The sequence below is a fragment of the Rhynchophorus ferrugineus genome, unplaced genomic scaffold, assembly GCF_030347505.1.
Source record: "Rhynchophorus ferrugineus isolate W39M unplaced genomic scaffold, kcgeb_rfMv2 rfM6, whole genome shotgun sequence".
NCBI lineage: Eukaryota > Metazoa > Arthropoda > Insecta > Coleoptera > Curculionidae > Rhynchophorus > Rhynchophorus ferrugineus.
In genome coordinates, this window is record NW_027472585.1 from 17996866 (window position 1) to 18018062 (window position 21197).

Here is a 21197-nt window from a genome sequence, read left to right on the forward strand (position 1 = left end):
TTTTGTTCTATAAATACTATGATTCCCTTAAAGCTTAAAAATATATAAATGGCCAATAGTGTCGAATATTTATATATATCTAATTCTATCTGCAACTGTATTTGCATTCTACTGGGATTATAAAAACTTCACAAAAATCTACAGTTTTCTTTGCTCCAATAAGAGCTTCGATGCCTCGGGGTATGCTGTCAATACATGTACATTTTGCTGGAGTTTGAAGTCGTGATACCATTCTCTGATGAGGGTTTCTATTAACTGCGATTTCGTGGCAATTATTTCTTTTGCAGTCACCCGTTTGATAGCTTGCCACATGTTTTGTATGGGATTCATGTCTAGTAAATTCTTTGGCCAATGCAAAACGGTGATTGCTGTTGTAACCGGATTTCTAGTACTTACTATGTATTGTATCGTATAGTATAACACTAACCGAGTGTTTAAGTCTCTCTACAAGGTAATCGGCATGGAAATATTCAACTTTTGTTAATCAAAGTTTAGAAGATTGATCCGTAGGAAAAGCACACCTGTAAATTAATAGAATTAATATTATAAAATAGTTATTCACCAATTGTATTGTTGAAAAAGACTTATACTTACTCGATTAACAGTCTGCAACAGTCATATTTCAATGTTGTCTAGACCATTGAAGTCGTTTCTATGCTATATTTGCATCCTATTAGATTATCTTCAACCAACTGCCTCCGCATTGTCCTCTCCGAAATTCTTACACCCTCGTCCTTTATTATCGTGTGAGCAACGCTCTTTTTACGATTTTCGAGGCAGATGTTTGTGATTCTTCGATCTGTACGATGTGAGGTGACTGTTTTTCTGCCACATTTGCCAAAACTATTTGCCTCAAGAGGCTTTTTATTATCAATTTTAATTTTAATTCTATTGACGACAGAATAATGCTGTCTCTCTTTGAGAATGTGTGGAGTGCAGTAATAACTTATGTCTCTACATTTTCTTGGAGACGTGTCCAAAACCTTCCTCATCCTAAAGAGTTGAAAATTTCATGTAATCGCGTGGAACCATTGATAAAAGTATCATTACTTAGATTCTGATCGTTTTAGACACAAAAGTCGATTAAAAGTAATTAAATTATAATATATCTAAACAATACAACAACAATAATGCAAAGCGCGCGTTTTAACGTACAATAACTGAATAAGAAGAAACGTAACACAATTGATAAATGACGCACGCATACTGTGTTACAAAACAATGATAATGATACCAGGGCCTATTTAAGACGACTTAACCCTTTAAAAGCAACATCATTAATAAACTATAAATTATATAAATACGAGTACTGTCCCTAATAAATTGGCCACCTACTGTTTATGTGAATACCTAGTGTACATATTGTACGTACATACATACATTATTGAATATTTTAAGAAATCGTGTTTGATTACGTTATGTAACGAGGGATGTGTTTGCATTATAAGGATTTTGTTTATAACACAACAGGATTGGATTGGCTGTAAAGTGCAGTCCTGTGAATAAAACAACCAACGCACGTCATAGATAACGTCGAATATATTGCCAAATTCAGTTTGTAAATATTTAAAATTCCTTTTAAGCTAGGAGCTGATTTTCCTTCTCATATTGACTAGTTAATCTCTCCTAGTTAAAAAGAGACAGAATGCTGTCTGATGCGTCAAAACATGTAAAGGAATCAGTTTGCAGTACTTGTCAACCCTGTTGTGTTTGAAACATTGTTGATAATAATTACAGGTTATAAGCTAGTAAATGTGGTAAATCAGAACTCAAATTTGAAGCGACAACATGGCGAAGTGCTGATGTCATAAGTTTTGATGACGTGCAATGGCTGTTTTATTGGATAGACCATATGTATATGTTAGATGTTCCAACAATTCGCCATATCTTTCAGAATAAAATATTTTAAAAATAAATTAAATCTATGCTGTTCTAAATTCAACACGATTGATAACTGACGGGTATGGTTCCGGGTAACGCAGTTTAAGCTGTAAGATCACCAAAGATGGATTAAAGGATGTCTTGTAGATGTCTAGGCACAGGCATATCATCCACTGACAATGCACATTCCAGAATAAAACATCGCCGTTTGTAATAGCGGCAAGAATATTACCGGGTTCCATCCCATATGGGAATCGAAGGTAACGAGAGAGCCGATCATCTTGCGGGGAAAAGGGAAGGATCACTTTTGGAAAACCATCTATACTGGAGAAGTGATCTGAATACATATTTTACCGCACTTTATAAAAAAACTGGATCAACTAAACTGGGACCTAATGATCAATAACAAATTGTGCGAGGTAAAAGAAGAGTCTTACCAAGGTCTCAACTTTTGTAACTTTAGCAGGCGTAAATTAAGTATTTTGTCAGTCTCAGAATAGGCCATTGTCGCCTGACTCATGGGTTTCTACTCAATGGAGAAAGTCCACCCAATTGTAGTAGATGTAGATCTCCGCTGAGCATCAAACACATTCTGGTTGAATGCCCTCCAAAGACGACTCTCGGGCCTAAAATGAAACAACTTCTACAATTGGAGAATCTTGAACAACTGATGAACTATTTGGCTGCCATTGGAGTACTCCAAAACATATAATAGATTATGAATACTACTGCTATTAACTTATGAATTTTAGTTAAATAGCCCTCCAGTCTGATGGGCTTTTAATAAATAAAATCTAAAAAAAGTTTATATTATAAGGATTTCGTTAATATTTAAATAATATTGGGCTGGCAGTATTGTATATACAGTAATTCTAACAAATAACCACTTCTTTTCGTTAAAACAACATAAAACAGTTTCAAAATTAATTAAAAGTGTTTGTTTTAAACCGTAAACGCTTGCAGAAACAAGTACAGTTGTACAGTTGTGGAGACATTTGATTTAATCTGTACTTTACTCGATTTGATTATTTATAATTCATGGTGTGAGAAAAAAAAAACAGTTTTTAAACAATGTTATCGCTCACAAATTTTTCATTTTTAGAACAAACAAAGTCCAGTTGAAGAGCTTCTTCGTCAAGCTGACCAACTGATCGCCACTCAGAGACCCAGAGCTGAAGTCTACGCAGCCATGGCGGAATCTCTGGGAAGAGCGTGGAGGGACATCAACGCCACTTTAGAACTCAGAAAGGTACCCACTCAAAACGTCAACAATATCCCGGTTTTTATTTAACTAATTGTTATTATCAGCTTATTCTGGATCTCAACGTTCAATATCACACCAAAGCCGAGGAATTCTTCGAGATTAATAACACCCTGGAGGCCGCATGCTCCGATCTATCTATTCCTATGGAAGTAGATGCTGTTAAGGAAGCCCTAAACAAACTTCACGACCTCAGAAGGTGAGCTGATTATTATTTGTTCGCCCGTGATTAAACTAGCTATTCTTCTTTCGTAGATCACTTTTAGAATCACTAATGTGTACGTTACAAGCTGGGAACTCCTTACTGGGTAAACTGAAAGAACTTGCAGCGGAAGGAACACTAGATTCGAGACCCGAAAGAGTTCGAACGTCCATTAATAGAGGTAAATGTTAATTAAATTAACTATAAATTAAAAATAGATATTAAATATAAATCGTGAAGGATTTTGTTTTCAAAATCAAGAAACTGATGTAAAAAAAATATTATCGTTAGAATTTCAATTCTGCAAGGATTATAATTTAACTCACTCAAAAGACGTATATATCATGTGTAGTTTTTGGGTCAGTGTTGTTAAAGAGCTTGTTCCTTATATTGATGACTATCTTGATGGAAGATTCTGTTTATGATATTGCATTTTCTCGAATTTTCTTATCATATATCTACTCATTCTGTAATTGTTAATATGACTTTTTTCAAATAAATCGAATCTGTCAAATAATTGAATGATTTGGCAATGAATCTTTTACCGCTAAATATACTTGAACAAGCTTAATATTGTTCAACTGGCGTATATGGGGCTCATTTTTTATCATTTAAATTTTGCCTATTTGGTACAAAACGCTTACAAAATGTTGTTGGTGATGACTGTTTTTCAAGAGACTGCTAACCTACTGCCTCTGGCTCTAGCTTAACCTGTACCTTCGTAACTTAAATGACTTTGGGTTTTTCCATGCCCCTAGTCACTAAGATTGAAACATCACCTATACGTTTTCACTGAAACGTTTGTGCCAATAATTGAATGTTTCATATTCAAATATTTTTCCTTGTATGGTTATTATGTATACCGTACAGTAACGAATTTGCTGTTAGTCAATTGGCATAATAATATCTGCTAATCTTAGAGAATATTGACTCTGACACCCTTCATTTTAATTAAGATTTTGTTTCAAGTATACGTTTGAATCTATTGCACAGGGAACCGATTCAGAATTAATAAACTTTTTAAAAATAAGCAGCTGCAATAGCAGCAAATTTTCCAAATTACTGTTTTATATTTACTTTTAAAATTGAAGCTGATTTGTATTAAAACGTCAAACCTGTTCCAATTCAATATCTAATAAATTATTTAACAATTGTAGCAATATCTCAAGTACAAGGCTGGTTAGACGAACTGCATATCAAACGACAAATAATCGAAGCGACCTTCAACAGGCGAAAGTCACAACTGGAACAATGCTTAGCCCTCTTGCTGCTTGCCACTGACCTGAAGGAATTGGAAGAAGCGCTACGGAACAGGAGAAACCTGTTAGCTAACAGTAACCAGCTAGGTCAGTATTCATATTGGTCTTGATACGGATGCCTTAATTTCTAGCACAAATATAGCGGTAAAGTCGCGATTGTTTGTTTGATTTTATCATTGCTATTGCAGCGTGTAACAATATTTGTACAGTTTTATAACATATATAACTAGCACACCGCTGAAGTATTAATGATTTAATGACGCTTGAAATGTTATGTCAACTATACTGCCCCTCTTAACAAAACAACATATTAATTTTCAAGTAATGTTTCAAAAAAAAAATTTATGTTTATTTGGTTTATTGGGTAAACTCAAGGAATCTAAGGGGTATTGGGCGGTTTATCGATAGAGCAATAGTTTGATAAAAAAACATTAGCGAGCAAGAAACTCTATAATATCAGAGATTTTCGCCAATAAATAATTGGAGAATGGGTCAAACTGTTTCAAGAGACCGGGTAAGAAAGATGTTGAATCTTTCTTCAATATGAAATCTTTCAGATAGTGTATATAAGTTATAAAATGTAAAAGGGTTTGAACGCCATTCTCAACAGATGACCCCTCAGATCACAGTGCAGTCCATAAGCAGTGCAGTACTGGTTGTATAACATATATTTGTATGCTGTATGTATGCATATTTCGCACAATATTTAATGCGTCAAAATACCTGTTAGAGGCTTAACTTTATAAACCAAGGAATTTGGTGCTTTTCAGAATTTAAAAAAATCTTGTTTCACACACAAAGTTACTTTTAATTTCAATGACTATGTGAATAAATAGAACTGCAGCTATCGGACTAGATATATCTATTTTGCGTTGCAGAATATAACAAAAATCTATTTACACTATTAGACAAATGTCCGTTTCCTCAAGCAGAACCAGTGACATACCCCGGTATCCATATCGATGATAGGTTAAATTAGAAACATCACGAAAGACAAATAATAGAATAGAATAAGAAAATATCTAGTCAAGCCTAGTGTTGGTTAGACAGAAGATATTCCCAGTTTTATTTCTTAATTAAAATCAAAGAAAGTAGTTTATCGGTCTAAAACATTAAACCAATTAGTAATCCAACCATGCCAAACAAGTAAACATTTTTCGATTAATTACCGATGCTGATTGCAATATAACTAACGGAGAACTACACGATGATATCAAAATACAATGAATTTATCCAAAATGTTGCCTTAACACATGAAATAAGGTTACTAAATCACATTAACGTAGAAGCAATTCAGCTATTGGACTACACCCAGGAAATTAGAAGATTGTAGAGACCCAAACCATATGAACTTGTATAGTGTATAAGTGATTAATATTAAATTTAGCTTAAATATTTTAAATCAATTTGAATTTGGGAAATACCTATTAATGTATTCATGTTACACTCATCCTGGTGTATATTGGTGCAAGCATAGCAGGACAATAGTAATACATTAAGATTATACAAGCATGTCTAATATAAAATCTAATTAAAAAGAATTGTCTATATGTAGGTTCTTAGTTTTTTGAAAATAAGGTTTTTGAACGAAGTTTAATCAACCGACTAAAAAAGTATTTCTTTTGATGTCTCATCTTTATGCTTGGCCTTTGTTAAATTAAATTAAAACCTCTTCACATCCAGGCATTGCGTAATTTATATTATTATTATTTTTGTTTTTAAGGTGATTCTTCATCTAGTGCCGAACTGCTACTCCACGAAAACAGGAAGTTGTTGCCGGAAGCCCGACAACTACAAGAAAAAGCTTTAAAACTAACAAGAGCCACCGAACAATTGGTGGCTTCAGGGTGCTTTGGGGGTGATAAAGCCACGGAGCAATCATACGTGGTTCTGTCATCGACCAATGATTATTTAACAGATCTACAAAATAGAGAATCTCTCCTAGAACGCGTAGTTGCGTTCTTTAGACTTGCCCAGACAGTATGATAGATAATATCGACATTATATTAAACTAATTCGATAAATTTTAGGTCCTTAACAAACTGGACCAAGTGGAAATACAACTGAATACTACTGAATTACCGAAAACCTCGGCGAAATTAGCCGAATTACATTCTCATTGTGCCGTAACTGTAGATGATGTTACCTCGGCACCGATCGCCGAGGGTTACAGAATTATCAATCAAGCTGGTATGTTTGGAGGTACAGAAGGTACATTTTGTGGTAACATCTTAATATAAACGAGAACTTACGAACTTAATTGTTAGGTGTGAAGAAAATGGTGGAGGAGTTGGAAAATAAAAAGATCGTTATCACAGGTCTGTGTACAGCCCATCGAGAAGAAAACAAAAAGGTTATAGCCGCTCTCAACAATTTCCTTGATGGATACAACAATATTATTAATTGGTTGGTAACAATCGCCGAGGCATTTTTACAGGGTCATCAAGATATGGGTGGTGACTTAAGATTAGCTGAAGACTTTTTACAACTGCATCATCAACTTCAAACCGATTTACAGGTATATGGGGTTACACAAATTCGTCACCACAAAGCATTACATAATTACTCTTCTTCCAGACCAAAGGTAATGAAATTAACCAACTTCTACTGACACTACCACCAATCCTCGAGTATTTGGAAGACGATCAAAGAGCAGACGTCGACTCAAAGGTGGACAATCTTCACGAGAAGTGGATACATTTGAAGAATCTCCTGGAGAACAGATTGGATTTAGCCAGGATATATGTTAAATTCCATATGGAAGCCGAAATCGTTAACAGGTAAGAAATGGAGAATTTAAAAATAGTTAAGTGAACTGATAGTTAAAATATTTAGGGAAATGGACAATTTGGAGGCATCTGTCAAAAATAAACAGAACGTGGATGACATCACCATGAGACAGATTGAGAATAAATTCGAATCTCTTGTGCCATTCTTCCAGTCTGCTAAAAACACTGGATTAACATTCATCAGTGAACTTCATAGGGTAAGTAATGTTTATATTAATTATATTATTTTTAACAAAATATTAGATGGAAATGGACTAAATTAAAGCAGCTCCCATCATCTTTCACCTCTCAACTGATATAGATAGCCCTTTTATTGAGCCAAAAGTATGATTAGGTTTAACTTTATTTCTCGTTGTCTTTTAAAATAAAACAAACTAAACAAATAAATACAATAATTTGATGATCGTTACCATTTACCGTAGGTAATAGTTACAGAATTAAATCTTCAGACAGGCTTGTTAACAACAACAGTATAGTAAATACAAACAGTAAATAAACACATAATAACAAAGGGACAATGTTAAAGCTCCATAACACATGTATACTTAATAATTAATAAATAAAATATATAGTAAAATATACTGATATTTCTCCTCTAACAAATGTTAGAGAATTTGTCTTCTTCGTTTCGATTTTTGTTGATTAAAACCTTCTACATAAATTAAATCGGTCTTGGTCATAATCCTCAGTTTTCATTAACAGAAGGAAGAGTAATATCTAACACTTGCAAGAACCAATTTTAATTCTTGGTTTTCAATTGGCTGGTCTTCACTTTCGTAAAAAACTTTTTAAAAAAATTCGCAGTCTTAAAAGTTTTGAATATTAGAATTTCGCATCTACTATATCACACTATACATACTACATCCAGATTCTACGAGTTTCTACGAGATTCTACGAGCATGTTACGAAACCCTTTACCTGAACGATATTCCGCTAAAATGGCATTCAGGATATTTTTGCAAGATGAAATATTTTTTTTGTTAGTAGTGTTTAGTTTTTGTTTGTGTTTTTGATAAGTAATCTTTGGTCTTATGTAAATTTGTTGTAATAAAGTTGAAAAAACGTCGAATTTGACGGCACCTTCCACGTTTTGGTGCCATTGTGCGCCACAAGATCTTTTACCGATAAGCCTTTATGATGATTTCCAAATCATCTAGTTTTCAATAGTTGAAGAACTTCTTGAATGGTATTTGGATAGCTAGTATGCTAAAACATTTTATTTCTTATATCAATACATACCACATATCTAATACATTGAACCATTCATCAAGACGCCTAAGATATTAATGGGTGATTTTTGTGTAAAAGGCACATATTTCAGCTGCAATTTTAGTTTCAAATCTTCAGCAATTGATTATTAATAGTTCAATATAAGAAATTAAGACTGATAATGTTAAGGGAAATTTTATTGTATATAAGAAATGCATAAAAGGGAAATTTTATTGTATATAAGAAATGCATAATGCCGATAGAAATGCATGAAATTAGTTTTGAAAAGCGTGCTTAAAAGTAACAGGAAAACTTTAAGATAGTATAAGCCATATAATATACTTTATTTCAACATCAGCAACATCCCTAAACTTCGGTCCTATTTTTCTTAACGAACTTGTCTACAACCTGGATCAAGGACATGTACCATCAATCATAGATTTTTTTATAAATGAAGACCTAAGCCGTCCAGTCAACTTGTAAGTTTTCCACAAACTTGATTCAGGCTACTTCCGATTTTTACTGTCAATGATAAGAGATTAGTTGAATCTCTGTTGACGAATGGAAAATCCGATAAGAAATTGTTTCAGGATATGGTACTAAAATTGGGCCCCATTTCATTTGGAATATGGATCCTAACTATTACTAGGGATAATTAAGCTATTAAAAAATCGTATTGGAAAGAATAAAACCGATTATATAGAGAAAAAACTTAATACCTACACACCAGTTTGGGTTTATTAACAAACATTCAACAATTGACCAGGTTCATAGAATAACAGATGCAATTGAAACCCCATATGAAGGTCAAGAGCTACGTTCAGCTATATTCTTAGGTGTGGCACAAGCCTTCGATGAGGTATGGCATGTCAGCTTTGTTCATAAGCTACAGAAAATGATAATAGCCAGAATGTTTAGAGTCAGACAAGACGAAGTCTACAGTATAACAAAAAAAAGATAAAGTAGGTGTGTACAAGGGAGTGTATTGGGGCCAACTGTTTACCTACTTTGCATATTTGATAAACCAGAAATGAAAAAAAAGCAACCAATTGTTAATCGCAGATTAGGATAAGGCTGAGCTAATGACGGAGTCTTTCCAACGGTTTACTGAGCTAACAAACATCTCAAGCACAACAACAACTATATCTTCAAGTGGCAAACATTTGCATCTGTATGGAAATATATAAGCTATATTAGTCTTATTCTGAAAAAAGAAAACGAATCTCAATAATTTCTCTGAATGGCCAATGATATATAAGAAACTACTAAATACATCAAAAAACGGGGTTCATAAAAGGAACTAGGAGAACTAACAGTATGAAACAGTATACCGTTTTGCAATTAAGAAACGTCTTCATACCATTCCCGATTTATTTTGTCTAGAAAGGTTATATTTCAGAGCTCTTACCACGAAAAATGGGCTGGAATGTATTGGAAACTTGCAAAGACACCACCCCTAGCCAAAACTCTTAAACTAAGTATTCAGCTCGAAACGATAGCTTATAAGTTCATAATTGTCGAACTTCATCTGGATATCATTTTAATTTTCAGGGCAACATTGAACCATTAATTTCTTCGCCGATAAACCGACTTAATAAATCAGTACACTAGAAGATAATTTTAAGGAAATGAGAACAATCTTAAGGTATTTTCTCATTCGCCAGCTGGTACGCCAATGAGAAAAGAGAAACGGAACGCTTATATTCGCAGTAATTTCGATCTAAAACGTGTCGACGTTTAGGATTTAGCATAAATATTTCGTATTTTTCGATTTATAAATAGATCGAGTCGAATGGCGAGGATATTCGGCAAAGAAATCAACCAATAAAATCGTCTTTGGCATCGCGCAGGAATAAAAGAAGACAATTTAAATAATCATTTGATTTTAACGTGAAATTTTATCGAAAGTTTATCATGATTATGTTACAAATCTTCTTAAAAACTATCTTGAAGTCGTTCAATAAATTAACGCTACGCTGGCTTTGCAGATCTTAATGCCGTTTTGTGAGACCATTGTAAATAGTTGTAGGTTAGCATACATAACCGGTCAATTGAAAAGTCCCCTGCCTACCATAGTAAAACGCATTTTTTTGTCAAAATTAGCTTTTTTTTATTCAACAAAATTCCCTTCAAGGGTGATCCACTGGATTAGCGACCCTCCTACTTTTCGATAGCATTTTTGTAGTACGATTTGTCCCAGCCAGCATTTTTTTGAGATCTGAGAAGAAGAAATATTCGAAACCCAATTCATCGATTTTTGCCATAGTTTTCAGTGACATGTGGCATGGTGAAGCAGCACTTTCTTTTTCTTTAAATGCGGCTGGTTTTCGGCCAATTTGTCCTTCAAACGGTCTAATAACGCTATGTAATAGTCGCTGTTGATGGTTTTTCCTTCTTCAAGGTAATCAATGAAAATTATTCCAAGCGCATCCCAAATACAGACGCCATAAGCTTGACAGCCGACTGTTGCGTTTTCCCACGCTTTGGAGCAGGTTTATCGTGCCCATTCCACTCGGATGACTATCAATTGGACTTCGGATTGAAATGATGTCATTGTCACATATCGACGTAAAAACTCGGATTTATTACACTTGATCATCTTCAAACCCTTCTCTGAGTCATCAACTCGTCGTTGTTTTTGGTCAAAAGTGAGCTCGCACAACATCCAATTTTCACAGTGCTTTCTCATACCCAAATATTCGTGAATGATATGATGTACACGTTCAGATGATATCTTTAGAGTGTTTACTATTTCATTCAGTTTCAATTTACGGCCATTATTCAAGATCATTTTGTGGATTTTTTTAATGTTTTCGTCGGTAACAATCTCTTTTGAGCGTCCACTGCGTTCACCGTCGTCATGTCCGGAAACTCGGCATCAACCCAAATTTTTTGCTTTAACTGTATTTTTCCCTTCAAAATTTATCAACACGCGAAATTCCTTTCTATACATTTTTTCACAGTAACAGAAGTTGCTTCACTCAAAATGCTATATTTCACAAACTAATGATCCGCAAGCTGTCAATTTTATATACGCATCTTTTGAGGGTTAGGGCTAATTAAAATCATATGGATTTAATATTAGTAGCACCATCTATGTGTCAGGTCGGGGACCTTTCCATTGAGGTGTTATTTCGTGTTTAAGTTATAAATAGATCTAGTAGAATTGAGAGGATATTCTGCCAAGAAATCAACCAATAAAACGAAGGGAATCACAATTTGATTTTAACCTGAAATTTTATCGAAATTTTATCATGATTGTGTTTCAAATCTTCTTGAAAAATATTTTTAATTCGTTTAGAAATAAAAGAAGACTTTTAAAATAACAATTTGATTTGAATGTCAAATTTTATTTAATGTTTATCATAATTTTGAACCTGATCTTCAAATTTGGATTATTATGTTCACTATACAAAACCTAAATGAATGCTAATCGTTCAGGTCTTAAATCCCTTTTATGTGACTATTTTTATTTGTTGTTGTAGGATATTATAAATAAATATTACGTATTTTTCGATTTATAAATGGATTCAGTCGAAAGGAAACCAATAAAATCTTCTTTGGTATTGCACAGGATTAAAACAAGACATTTAAAATAACAATTTGATCTGAAGTTTTTGAATTTTATCATGATTATCATGATTTTGAACCTGATCTTATAATAATATCTGATAACAGTCCAAATTGGACTATTATGTTCACTACACAAAACCTGAATGGTGCCAATTGTTGAGATATTAAATTCCTCTTGTAAGACCATTGTAACTAGTTGTTATAGGTTAGAACGTCGGTCATAAACTGGTAAACTAATATTAAAGAGGTGTGACCGTTATTGAAACTGTCAAAAATGACTTACGACCCGAGTTATATATTGCTAATTGAAAATTATGTCCGCCTTTTCAAACGTCAATTGTTAATGTATCGTTCATTGGATGCCTGAGCTTGCTGTGGTTTTGTTCGGTTTCGTTTTAGTATATAATAAATAACATCGAAAGAACGAGAGAACCGACGAAGAGGGACATAAATTAAACATTAATTTGGTTTCTGCATGGTTTAAGATAAGCAGATTCGGACCTGAGTTTGTTAATAGACACATCGTAGTTTAAAACAAAAAATGTCTGATTGAACTAAGAAAAACTACGTTGGTTTCGTTCAATATAATACAATGATGTAAAAAATCTTTTTTAATTAGTTTTAAATTCTTCAAAAATCGCTCTGAATACCATTTCCAAATTTTACGTCCGATCAAATGTTAGTTTAATAACTTTGTAACAGTTTTTTAACGGCTTTTACGTTATGAAAAGTGTATTTTCAATAAGATTCCCGTTAACGTCACTTATCTGTAAACTTATAAATTTTAATGTAATTTAATGTGATTTTTCATTTATTTTACATCAAAATACATATATTTTGAGTGAGTTATCTTTATACCAGAGGTGAAAATGCTTAACACCTTTTATAGTCATTCATTAACATTTTAAAGTTTTTTTCTGGCCTTAAAAAAAGTATTTCCTTTACATTTTGTTTTTTACGCCACCAAAATTATCTAAATGTTTCTTGTCTATCAGGATTCTTCTCCTGCAACTTTAATTTCTATGTGGTACCATCTATGTACTTTTCATACTCTGAACGTGTACAATATTGGCAACAATGTTAGTATCCATTTCGTACATATTGTTAGCAAATGTATATGTTTGCACATCATATTTTTTAACAACTACTAAGGACCATGATATTAATATTCTTATATACAAACTTAACATACTCTGCCAAACAATTTTCGGTATTTATAGTTATTATATTTTACATTTTCTGTCATAAATAACCCTATCCTGGTAATTTAGTTGACACTGTCACATTTATAATATATTTTCGTCACTTTTCCGAAGTAATTTATATAACATTATAAAGGATTAATACTAACCAACCAATACAGATACCAACAGATTAATTAATATATATTCATGAACTGGGTTTTTCCTCTCAATTTTAATATAATTTCGTCAATTATTCGATTACCATTAAAAAGCCAGCGTTTTGTTTTTTCGTCTGACTCTCATTAAATTTTCCCAGTGAAAACACAAGCATTGTATTAGCAAGTACTAATCACAAATAGATGTAGATTGCATGTCTAGAATTAACGAATCATTTACGACATCTTGCTCAAGTTCCTGCGTTCCATCATAATCCTGGTGGACTCAACAACGGTATATCGATTATTGTTGAAGCTTCAGAAATAATTTAAAAGCGTTGGACCAGAATTTGACATTTTATACTGACATTTTTAATCAATTTGTAAAGTAAATTAATGTGACAAACATTAATGTGTTGACCCATCAAATCTTAACTAGTTTTTTCTAAGTAGCTTCTAAGCAGTTTCTTAATTAGTTTTTTCAGTGATTGAGTTAGGTTAGGGTCCTCTGGAATTATTTTTTTGATCAAATATTAATTGTCTTGGATGTAACATCAAAATCACCAACTATTGAAACTTAATAATAGATCAATAATAGGTGTTTTTGCTTTGCAAGTTGGCTTAATTAAAAATTTGCTATATAATTTATATATATATATTTATATATAGTATTTTTTAGCTATAGCCAAAAATATTTTATGTTTTGATCTTAAATTAAAAATTATGCAAATCCAATGTGTATCGGCTAGCTGCCAGAACATCCTGCTTCTCTGGCAACTATTCTTGGAAGCTCCATTATTTAATATAAAACAACAGTAGCGTTCGTTCGCGTTCCCCATAAAATTGGAAACGACAATAGGCTTGGGAGAGACATTAAAAATAAATTTATCGTATTCATTTAACGTAGTTTAAAAATTACTTATTGTGTAGTCTATTTTTTAAAGTACGCTTTTCAAAGGATTTATTATCCATCGCTGCAACTAAAATGAGAAAAGATTAACCCAAAATATAGATTTAAATAGATGTTTATTAGATTATAAATATATGCAGAAGGATGGTGCTAAATGCCACAAACTTTATGTGTGCAGTATATATACTGTAAATAAATAATAGACAATAGAGAATTGATTTATTTGTGCAATATAATATTTCTTCGAATGTAGACATTCTTTCCTTTTTTCCTTGTTTCTTGTTATTTGTCCTCAAAGGGGCTTCACTTTCAACAATATAGTGTCCATTTGAGCCAAATTTACTTCCTTGAATCATATTTTTGAGGTTGGTCTGCTGTTTGTTCAATCTGCAGTTCGGTAAATATCTGCAGTAACAGTTTCACTTGGTTTTAGTAGCTGATAATACATGTTGCTGATCCTACCATATGTACAGTATCACTTTATTGCCATCTATATTCAGATTTGGTATTTGTGATCTTCTGATTTTTTGCACTTGGGTTATCATAATGGATTCATTTTACATCGCCACTTATAATAAGCCACAACGCTAATTTTGCCCGGCAAGCAATGGATCCATGGTGGTTAAATGGTTCGAAATGGCATTTTCAGTCAATTTTCATTCATTTTAGATCCTTCTTATCATATATAAACATATGTAAACAATTGAATTTATAGTGTAGTTGAGAATTTAAGCTACCGAAATTCGAACTGTTTTGGTCATCCAGGCCGTTCTTTATAAATTACATCAAAATATTTACTTCTAAATAATTTCCACCAAGAACATTAATTGAAATATGAGGGAGCATAATAGTCATAAGTTCCCAAAAATATTTTATAAACTTTGGTAGCATATTTCTGCAAATCAAATTACAAAATTAATTACTGTTAAAAATTAAATGTCGAGAATACCATGATTAGTTTCTCTATATATTGAGTACCTCAATAATAGTAAATGGAAAACTGTTTGGTTGTTTAGTAGCTATTTATTTTAATACTTCGCATCTTCACTGATGGGTATCACTATTCAAAATCTCTCTTAAATAGGATTGACAGTTGTAACTATAGCATCACGTTAGACAAACACATTAGAACCAAAATAAAACAACTATACTGGTTAGTCGGAAGATACTCTCAACTTGATCTAAAATCAAAGAGGTTGATCTATAATACAATTATAAAGCCAATTTGGAGTTATGGGGTGCAAATATGGGGTTGCACTAAAAATTCAAATCAGTTGGTCATACAGCGCTGTCAAAACAAGGTTCTTCGATTGATTACCAATGCCTATCGCTATGTAACCAATGAAGAACTGCACAATGACCTGGAAATCAAATGGATTTGCGAAGTTGTGCAGGATTTCGACTTAAAATACGAAAGAAAATTATTAAATCATACTAACGTGGAAGCAATACAACTGCTGGACAGCTCGCAGGATGTCAGGAGATTGAAACGGACAAAACCATACGAACTTGTGTGAACATTTAGTGTGTAATATTAGTGTAAACTATAGCTATAAGTTAATAATTAATAAATAATTATAATTTTATAATTGAGGAATACATACTGATGTATTTTCTCGCACTCGTCTTGCTTGTTAATTAATCCAAGTACATAGGAAAAGTAGTAATAAATTAATTGTAAATTAAGATTGTACTAAGCGTATCATATAAAGATGTTACAAAAAAAAAGTTGTAACTATTATATGAGCCTAAGTGATATAAAAGCATTGCCCATTATCAGCTAATTTTTCATTTACCAATCAGTATCAGCCAGTCAGTGTAGTTAGTTCCTTTGTTGAAAGATATCTAATTAAATCAGCACATATTAAAGGTAAAAAGTGAAATATAATATTAGAATATAAATTATAAAACCAGTGGTTGTTAATTATAGATGTTAAATATATCGCAAAGTTTCTAAATTACGTGTCGATGTAAGAAAATAATTTATAATAATATCCTATGAAGACATCCAATTTAATCCACAGTTTATTATGAAATGTAGATATTATTTAAATATTATTAAGATCGTATTTTGCTATAAAAATATAAGATAAGGATGAGTCACGGATGCCCATGTATGTTGTAAAACTAGTACAACTGTAATGTTGTGGAAATTGCTAGAGAAGTATCTCTTGCTATGTTCTAGTGAGAGCCGAAAAAGCATAAAAATGGCATGCCAAATACCAACATGTGGTGTCCACCTCCTAAAAAGACCTGCAAGTCTTCCAGATTAGTTTCTGTAGTAGTTCAAAATTGTAAATTATTGTACACATTGAGTCAATGAAGAAGATTTATGTTATCTTTGAGCATTGGGTTTCTGAAGGATAAATCAAAGCTTTTGGGATACTGTTTTTATGAAGCTAGTAGGATTGAAAGCCAAAACAAAGACGTTTCTCATCACAGAGAGAATATTTGGAACGTAGTTTTTAAAAATGAAACAATAACTTCGGTTTACACATGCAATATGTTAACACAACATTACTCTGGTATGCCTATTATGTGCTCTATAATCTAGAAATAATAATTATATTGTCCTTTTAATTCAAATTTTATATTTAAATTTTCAGATTTTGAACCTACTACATACTATAAATATATATAATACTATAAAGTATTTTTTGTGCAGTGTTATTGCTTTAAATTTAAGTATTCATGACGGTTACACGGGTTTTGTATTTGGTCATGCAATATTTCTGGTTGATTTTCAATTGTCATCTTACTTTAAGTTAAAGAAGAAAAGACTGGACTTTCTATATTTGCGAACTGGGTACGGATATATTTTTCACATAAGCTGACGTAATAATATAGTAGTGACGTGTTATTTTTAGAAATAGACAATAAATTTGACACAAGTTAATAAACAAAAACTTTGAATCTGATCAATCTTCACACTATTCTGTAGGCTCCTCTAAAACTATACGATCTTTGATACAAATCCAACTTAATAAGTAACTTATAAAGCAGAATCGCTCGGCACCAGTCCAAGATACCACTAGCAATAAATTAATTCGACTGGATTCCCATGGAGGTCGTCGAAAAAATGTTACAGCCGGTGGTATTTGTGAACATAGTTTTTGAATACATTGTTCCGAAAAACAGATATTAATAGGGCAAGCCAAAATGTTTTCGATCTATTTCCTATTACCAATTATAGATATTTTCGTCACAGAACGACTGGTTGATTTCCAGTTTATTTCGAATAAAAATCATGAGATAGTGTTAATGTAATATAATGTACAAAAAAATACCAATTAGTATTATTGTATGGTGTCCAATATATAAACAATTTTCAGTACAAATAAAATCAATAAACTCAGAAAATAAGACAGAAAGTGTTTTAAGATTTATGCTATTGACTACTGAGATAGTCATAAGCAGTTATTTAGCAACAATAAATTATAATGATTCTCCTCCTTTTGTTAGTAGCTGCAGTGGTCAATGCGATAGGACGGTCCTCGGTCCTCCCATTGTTACGATATTCGCGAGTTCGAATCGTGAGTTTTTTTGTGATTGTGATTAGATTCCACTTTAAGCACTAGGTTCAATCACTACAAAAATTCTAGAGATCGATTCGACTCCCTCCATCCATATACATACATCCTCCTTTTCTCCACAAATTTGTTACACCTGTAACGATCAAGATATTAAGTGTACAACATAATTTTTCAAATTTACAATTGTAAAAACTCCAAGAAGGGAAACGTATTTCTAAAGCGCGGCAATCAATTTATAGTATTTTTGGTATAGAGACATCAGGTTAAAAACTTACCCAAACAGCTGTTTCCAAAATTGTATGATAATAACTCAAAAACTTTAGAAGTGGATCCCACATTTGTTGACCAAACACAACCTAGGTCAACTTATAAATATGTGGCTTGATTTGAGAGTTGGCTATACAAAATAATGAGCACTATTTCGAAGATAAAATAATGTTAATGATAAAGATCCAGTTCTGTTATTTTACATGAAAAGAAATGTATATACATCTAATACATTAATTATTAATTAAGCCTTATTTCTTCGTATTATAAATTTAACTGACTTTAGGTCAAGTGAAGAGTGGTCTTTCTTTGATACATATCAACACACTAACACATAGATGATGTTTTATTGCCTGCGATTTTTATCAATACGATACGAATACAATACAATATTCATGGCTAAACCGACATGACAGCTTTTTAGGTGGTTATCTCCAAAGAAGTTGCATGAAACGTATTGGGTGCTGTAGATATTCACTAATTTAATAATAACAGGTGCACTGAATCAATGGTTTAATATATCCCCGTTAATACAAAATTGAAATAAAGTCATAGTAAGTCACTGTAAACAGTGTTTTCTCGCTAATGGAAATAAAGGATCAAGGAATTATAATAAGACCCTAGGCTACATGGAATTCTACCTCTTATATGATTAAACAATTTGTCGATCATTAAGATTATTTATACCACTAGTAGATTTTTTAAAATAATTGTGACCTAATTTAATTTTTAAGTAATTAGGACATGTAGAACTTCAGGATTTCGGTTTTAAAATGTTCGGTTTTTATATTTTATTAGCACATTTGTCAACAAATATTTAGTAAAAATTAATAAATATGGTGACATAAAAATATTTAGAATAGTTAAGTAAATTAAAACAGACTGTAGTGCAAGATGATGAAATTAATATAGAAATATCTGTCTGGGGAGGTTGAAAATTGTTTCTTCTTGATAAATCCTAAGTCAACTTTAAAACAGCGTCTTCTCAATCAATAATAGCGGATAATTCATATTTGCAACTGAGATATATATGTAACTGTGAGGAAATACATAAAACGTATACTTAACAGATAAATTGAAAATTCCCCGGCCTGGCCCATAGATGGCGCTACTAGAATTAAATCCATATGTTTTTAGTTAGCCCTAACCATCAAAAGATGCGTGTATAAATTTGACAGCTGTTGGATCATTAGTTTGTGAATTATAGCATTTTTAGTGAAGCAACTGTTGTTATTGTGAAAAAAATGGATAAAAAGGAATTTCGCGTATTGATAAAATATTGCTTTTTGAAGGGAAAAAATGTAGTTGAAGCAAAAGCTTGGTTTGATTCAGAGTTTTCGGATACTGCTCCAGGAAAATCCACCATCAAGGATTGGTATGCTAAGTTTAGACGTGGTGAAATGAGCACCGAAGACGGCGAACGCAGTGAACGCCCAAAAGAGGTTGTTACCGACGAAAATAATTAAAAAATCCACAAAATGATTTTCAATGACCGTACATTGAAATTGAATGAACTAGCAGATACTCTAAGGATATCAAATGAACGTGTACATTAAATCATTCACGAATATTTGGATCTGAGAAAGCTCTGTGCAAAGTGGGTGCTGGGCGAGCTCACTTTTGGCCAAAAACAACGACGAGTTGATGATTCGGAGCAGTGGCTTGAAGATGATCAAGCGAAATAAACCCAAGTTTTTGCGTCGATATGTGACAATGGATGAAACATGGCTCCATCATTTCACTTCAAAGTCTAATCGATAGTCATCCGAGTATACTGCACATGATGAACCCGCTCTGAAACGTGGGAAAAGGCATCAGGCGGCTGGCAAGGTTATGGCTCTGTATTTTGGGATGCGCATTGAATCATTTTCATTAACTACCTTGAAAAAGGAAGAACCATCAACAGCGACTATTACATAGCGCTATTGGACCGTTTGAAGGAGGAAATCGCCGAAAAACGGCCGCATTTGAAGAAAAAGAAAATGCTGCTTCACCAAGATAATGCACCGGGCCAAAAATAATGAAATGGGCTTCGAATTGCCTCCTCATCCACCGCATTCTTCAGATCTGGCCCCCGCGACTATTTCCTGTTCCTCAGATCTCAAAAGAAAGCTCGCTGGAAAGAAATGTTCGTCGAATGAAGACGTGATCGCCGAAACTGAGAACTATTTTGGAGCAAAGGAAAAATCGTACTACAAAAATGGTATCGAAATGTTGGAGGGTCGCTATAATCAGTGTTCACCCTTGAAGGAGACTATGTTGAATAAAAAAACTAATATTGCCAAAAAAATGCGTTTTAATATGATAGGCCGGGGACTTTTCAAAATTGTCCTGTTAGTTGAACATGTAGAACTTCAAGATTCAGGATTTAAATTATTAGATTTGTCTATACACAATTTAGCTATGAACATATAGCAAAAACTAATAAGTATGGCTACAATAATTTATTTGAAATAATAGTTTTAAAAAAATTATCTACCGCAGAAAATAATGATGTTAATCACAAACTATCAGTCATACATAATGATCTAAAGAAGCTATTAAATAATGAAGACGATTTCTAAACACAAATGCCAGATGCAATGCTACAAAATTGAGAAATAACTGAAGAAGATGCACATCTCTCCTTCTCAAGTTTCATTATCCAATTTTCAATATATCTACCATTATTTCGCAATTCAAACAATTGACTCTGAAAAGAATTGATGTTATTGCCTGTCATGTTAGAATAAAAGGCTTCTAGAGAGGTGAATTTCTCTTCGTTTGATATGACAACATTTTAATAGTTCTATATATATTGGAGTCTCTTTTTGGGAGTAATCAAGTTGCAGACCATTATGGAGATGAGAAGGAAGGTCTATGCAGACATCCATAAAAGATTTGTCATAATAAATATATAGTCTTCATATTTTTGGATATGTGTTTTTGATGTGCTCCTTTCAAGTGAAATAAAAGATATTTTTGAACAACCCAG

At 32.6% G+C, this 21197-nt stretch overlaps 1 protein-coding gene across 1 annotated transcript in view; it reads left to right on the top strand.

The window, feature by feature from the left end:
* LOC143197894 (uncharacterized) overlaps nt 1–21197 on the top strand; it is a 316954-nt gene that overhangs the window by 103785 nt on the left and 191972 nt on the right. The window contains exons 18-26 of the mRNA XM_076406689.1: nt 2984–3130; nt 3190–3341; nt 3398–3525; nt 4502–4690; nt 6327–6583; nt 6634–6814; nt 6871–7121; nt 7181–7383; nt 7439–7589. Coding sequence (XP_076262804.1) covers nt 2984–3130; nt 3190–3341; nt 3398–3525; nt 4502–4690; nt 6327–6583; nt 6634–6814; nt 6871–7121; nt 7181–7383; nt 7439–7589 — 1659 coding nt within the window. The remainder of the gene's footprint in view (nt 1–2983; nt 3131–3189; nt 3342–3397; nt 3526–4501; nt 4691–6326; nt 6584–6633; nt 6815–6870; nt 7122–7180; nt 7384–7438; nt 7590–21197) is intronic.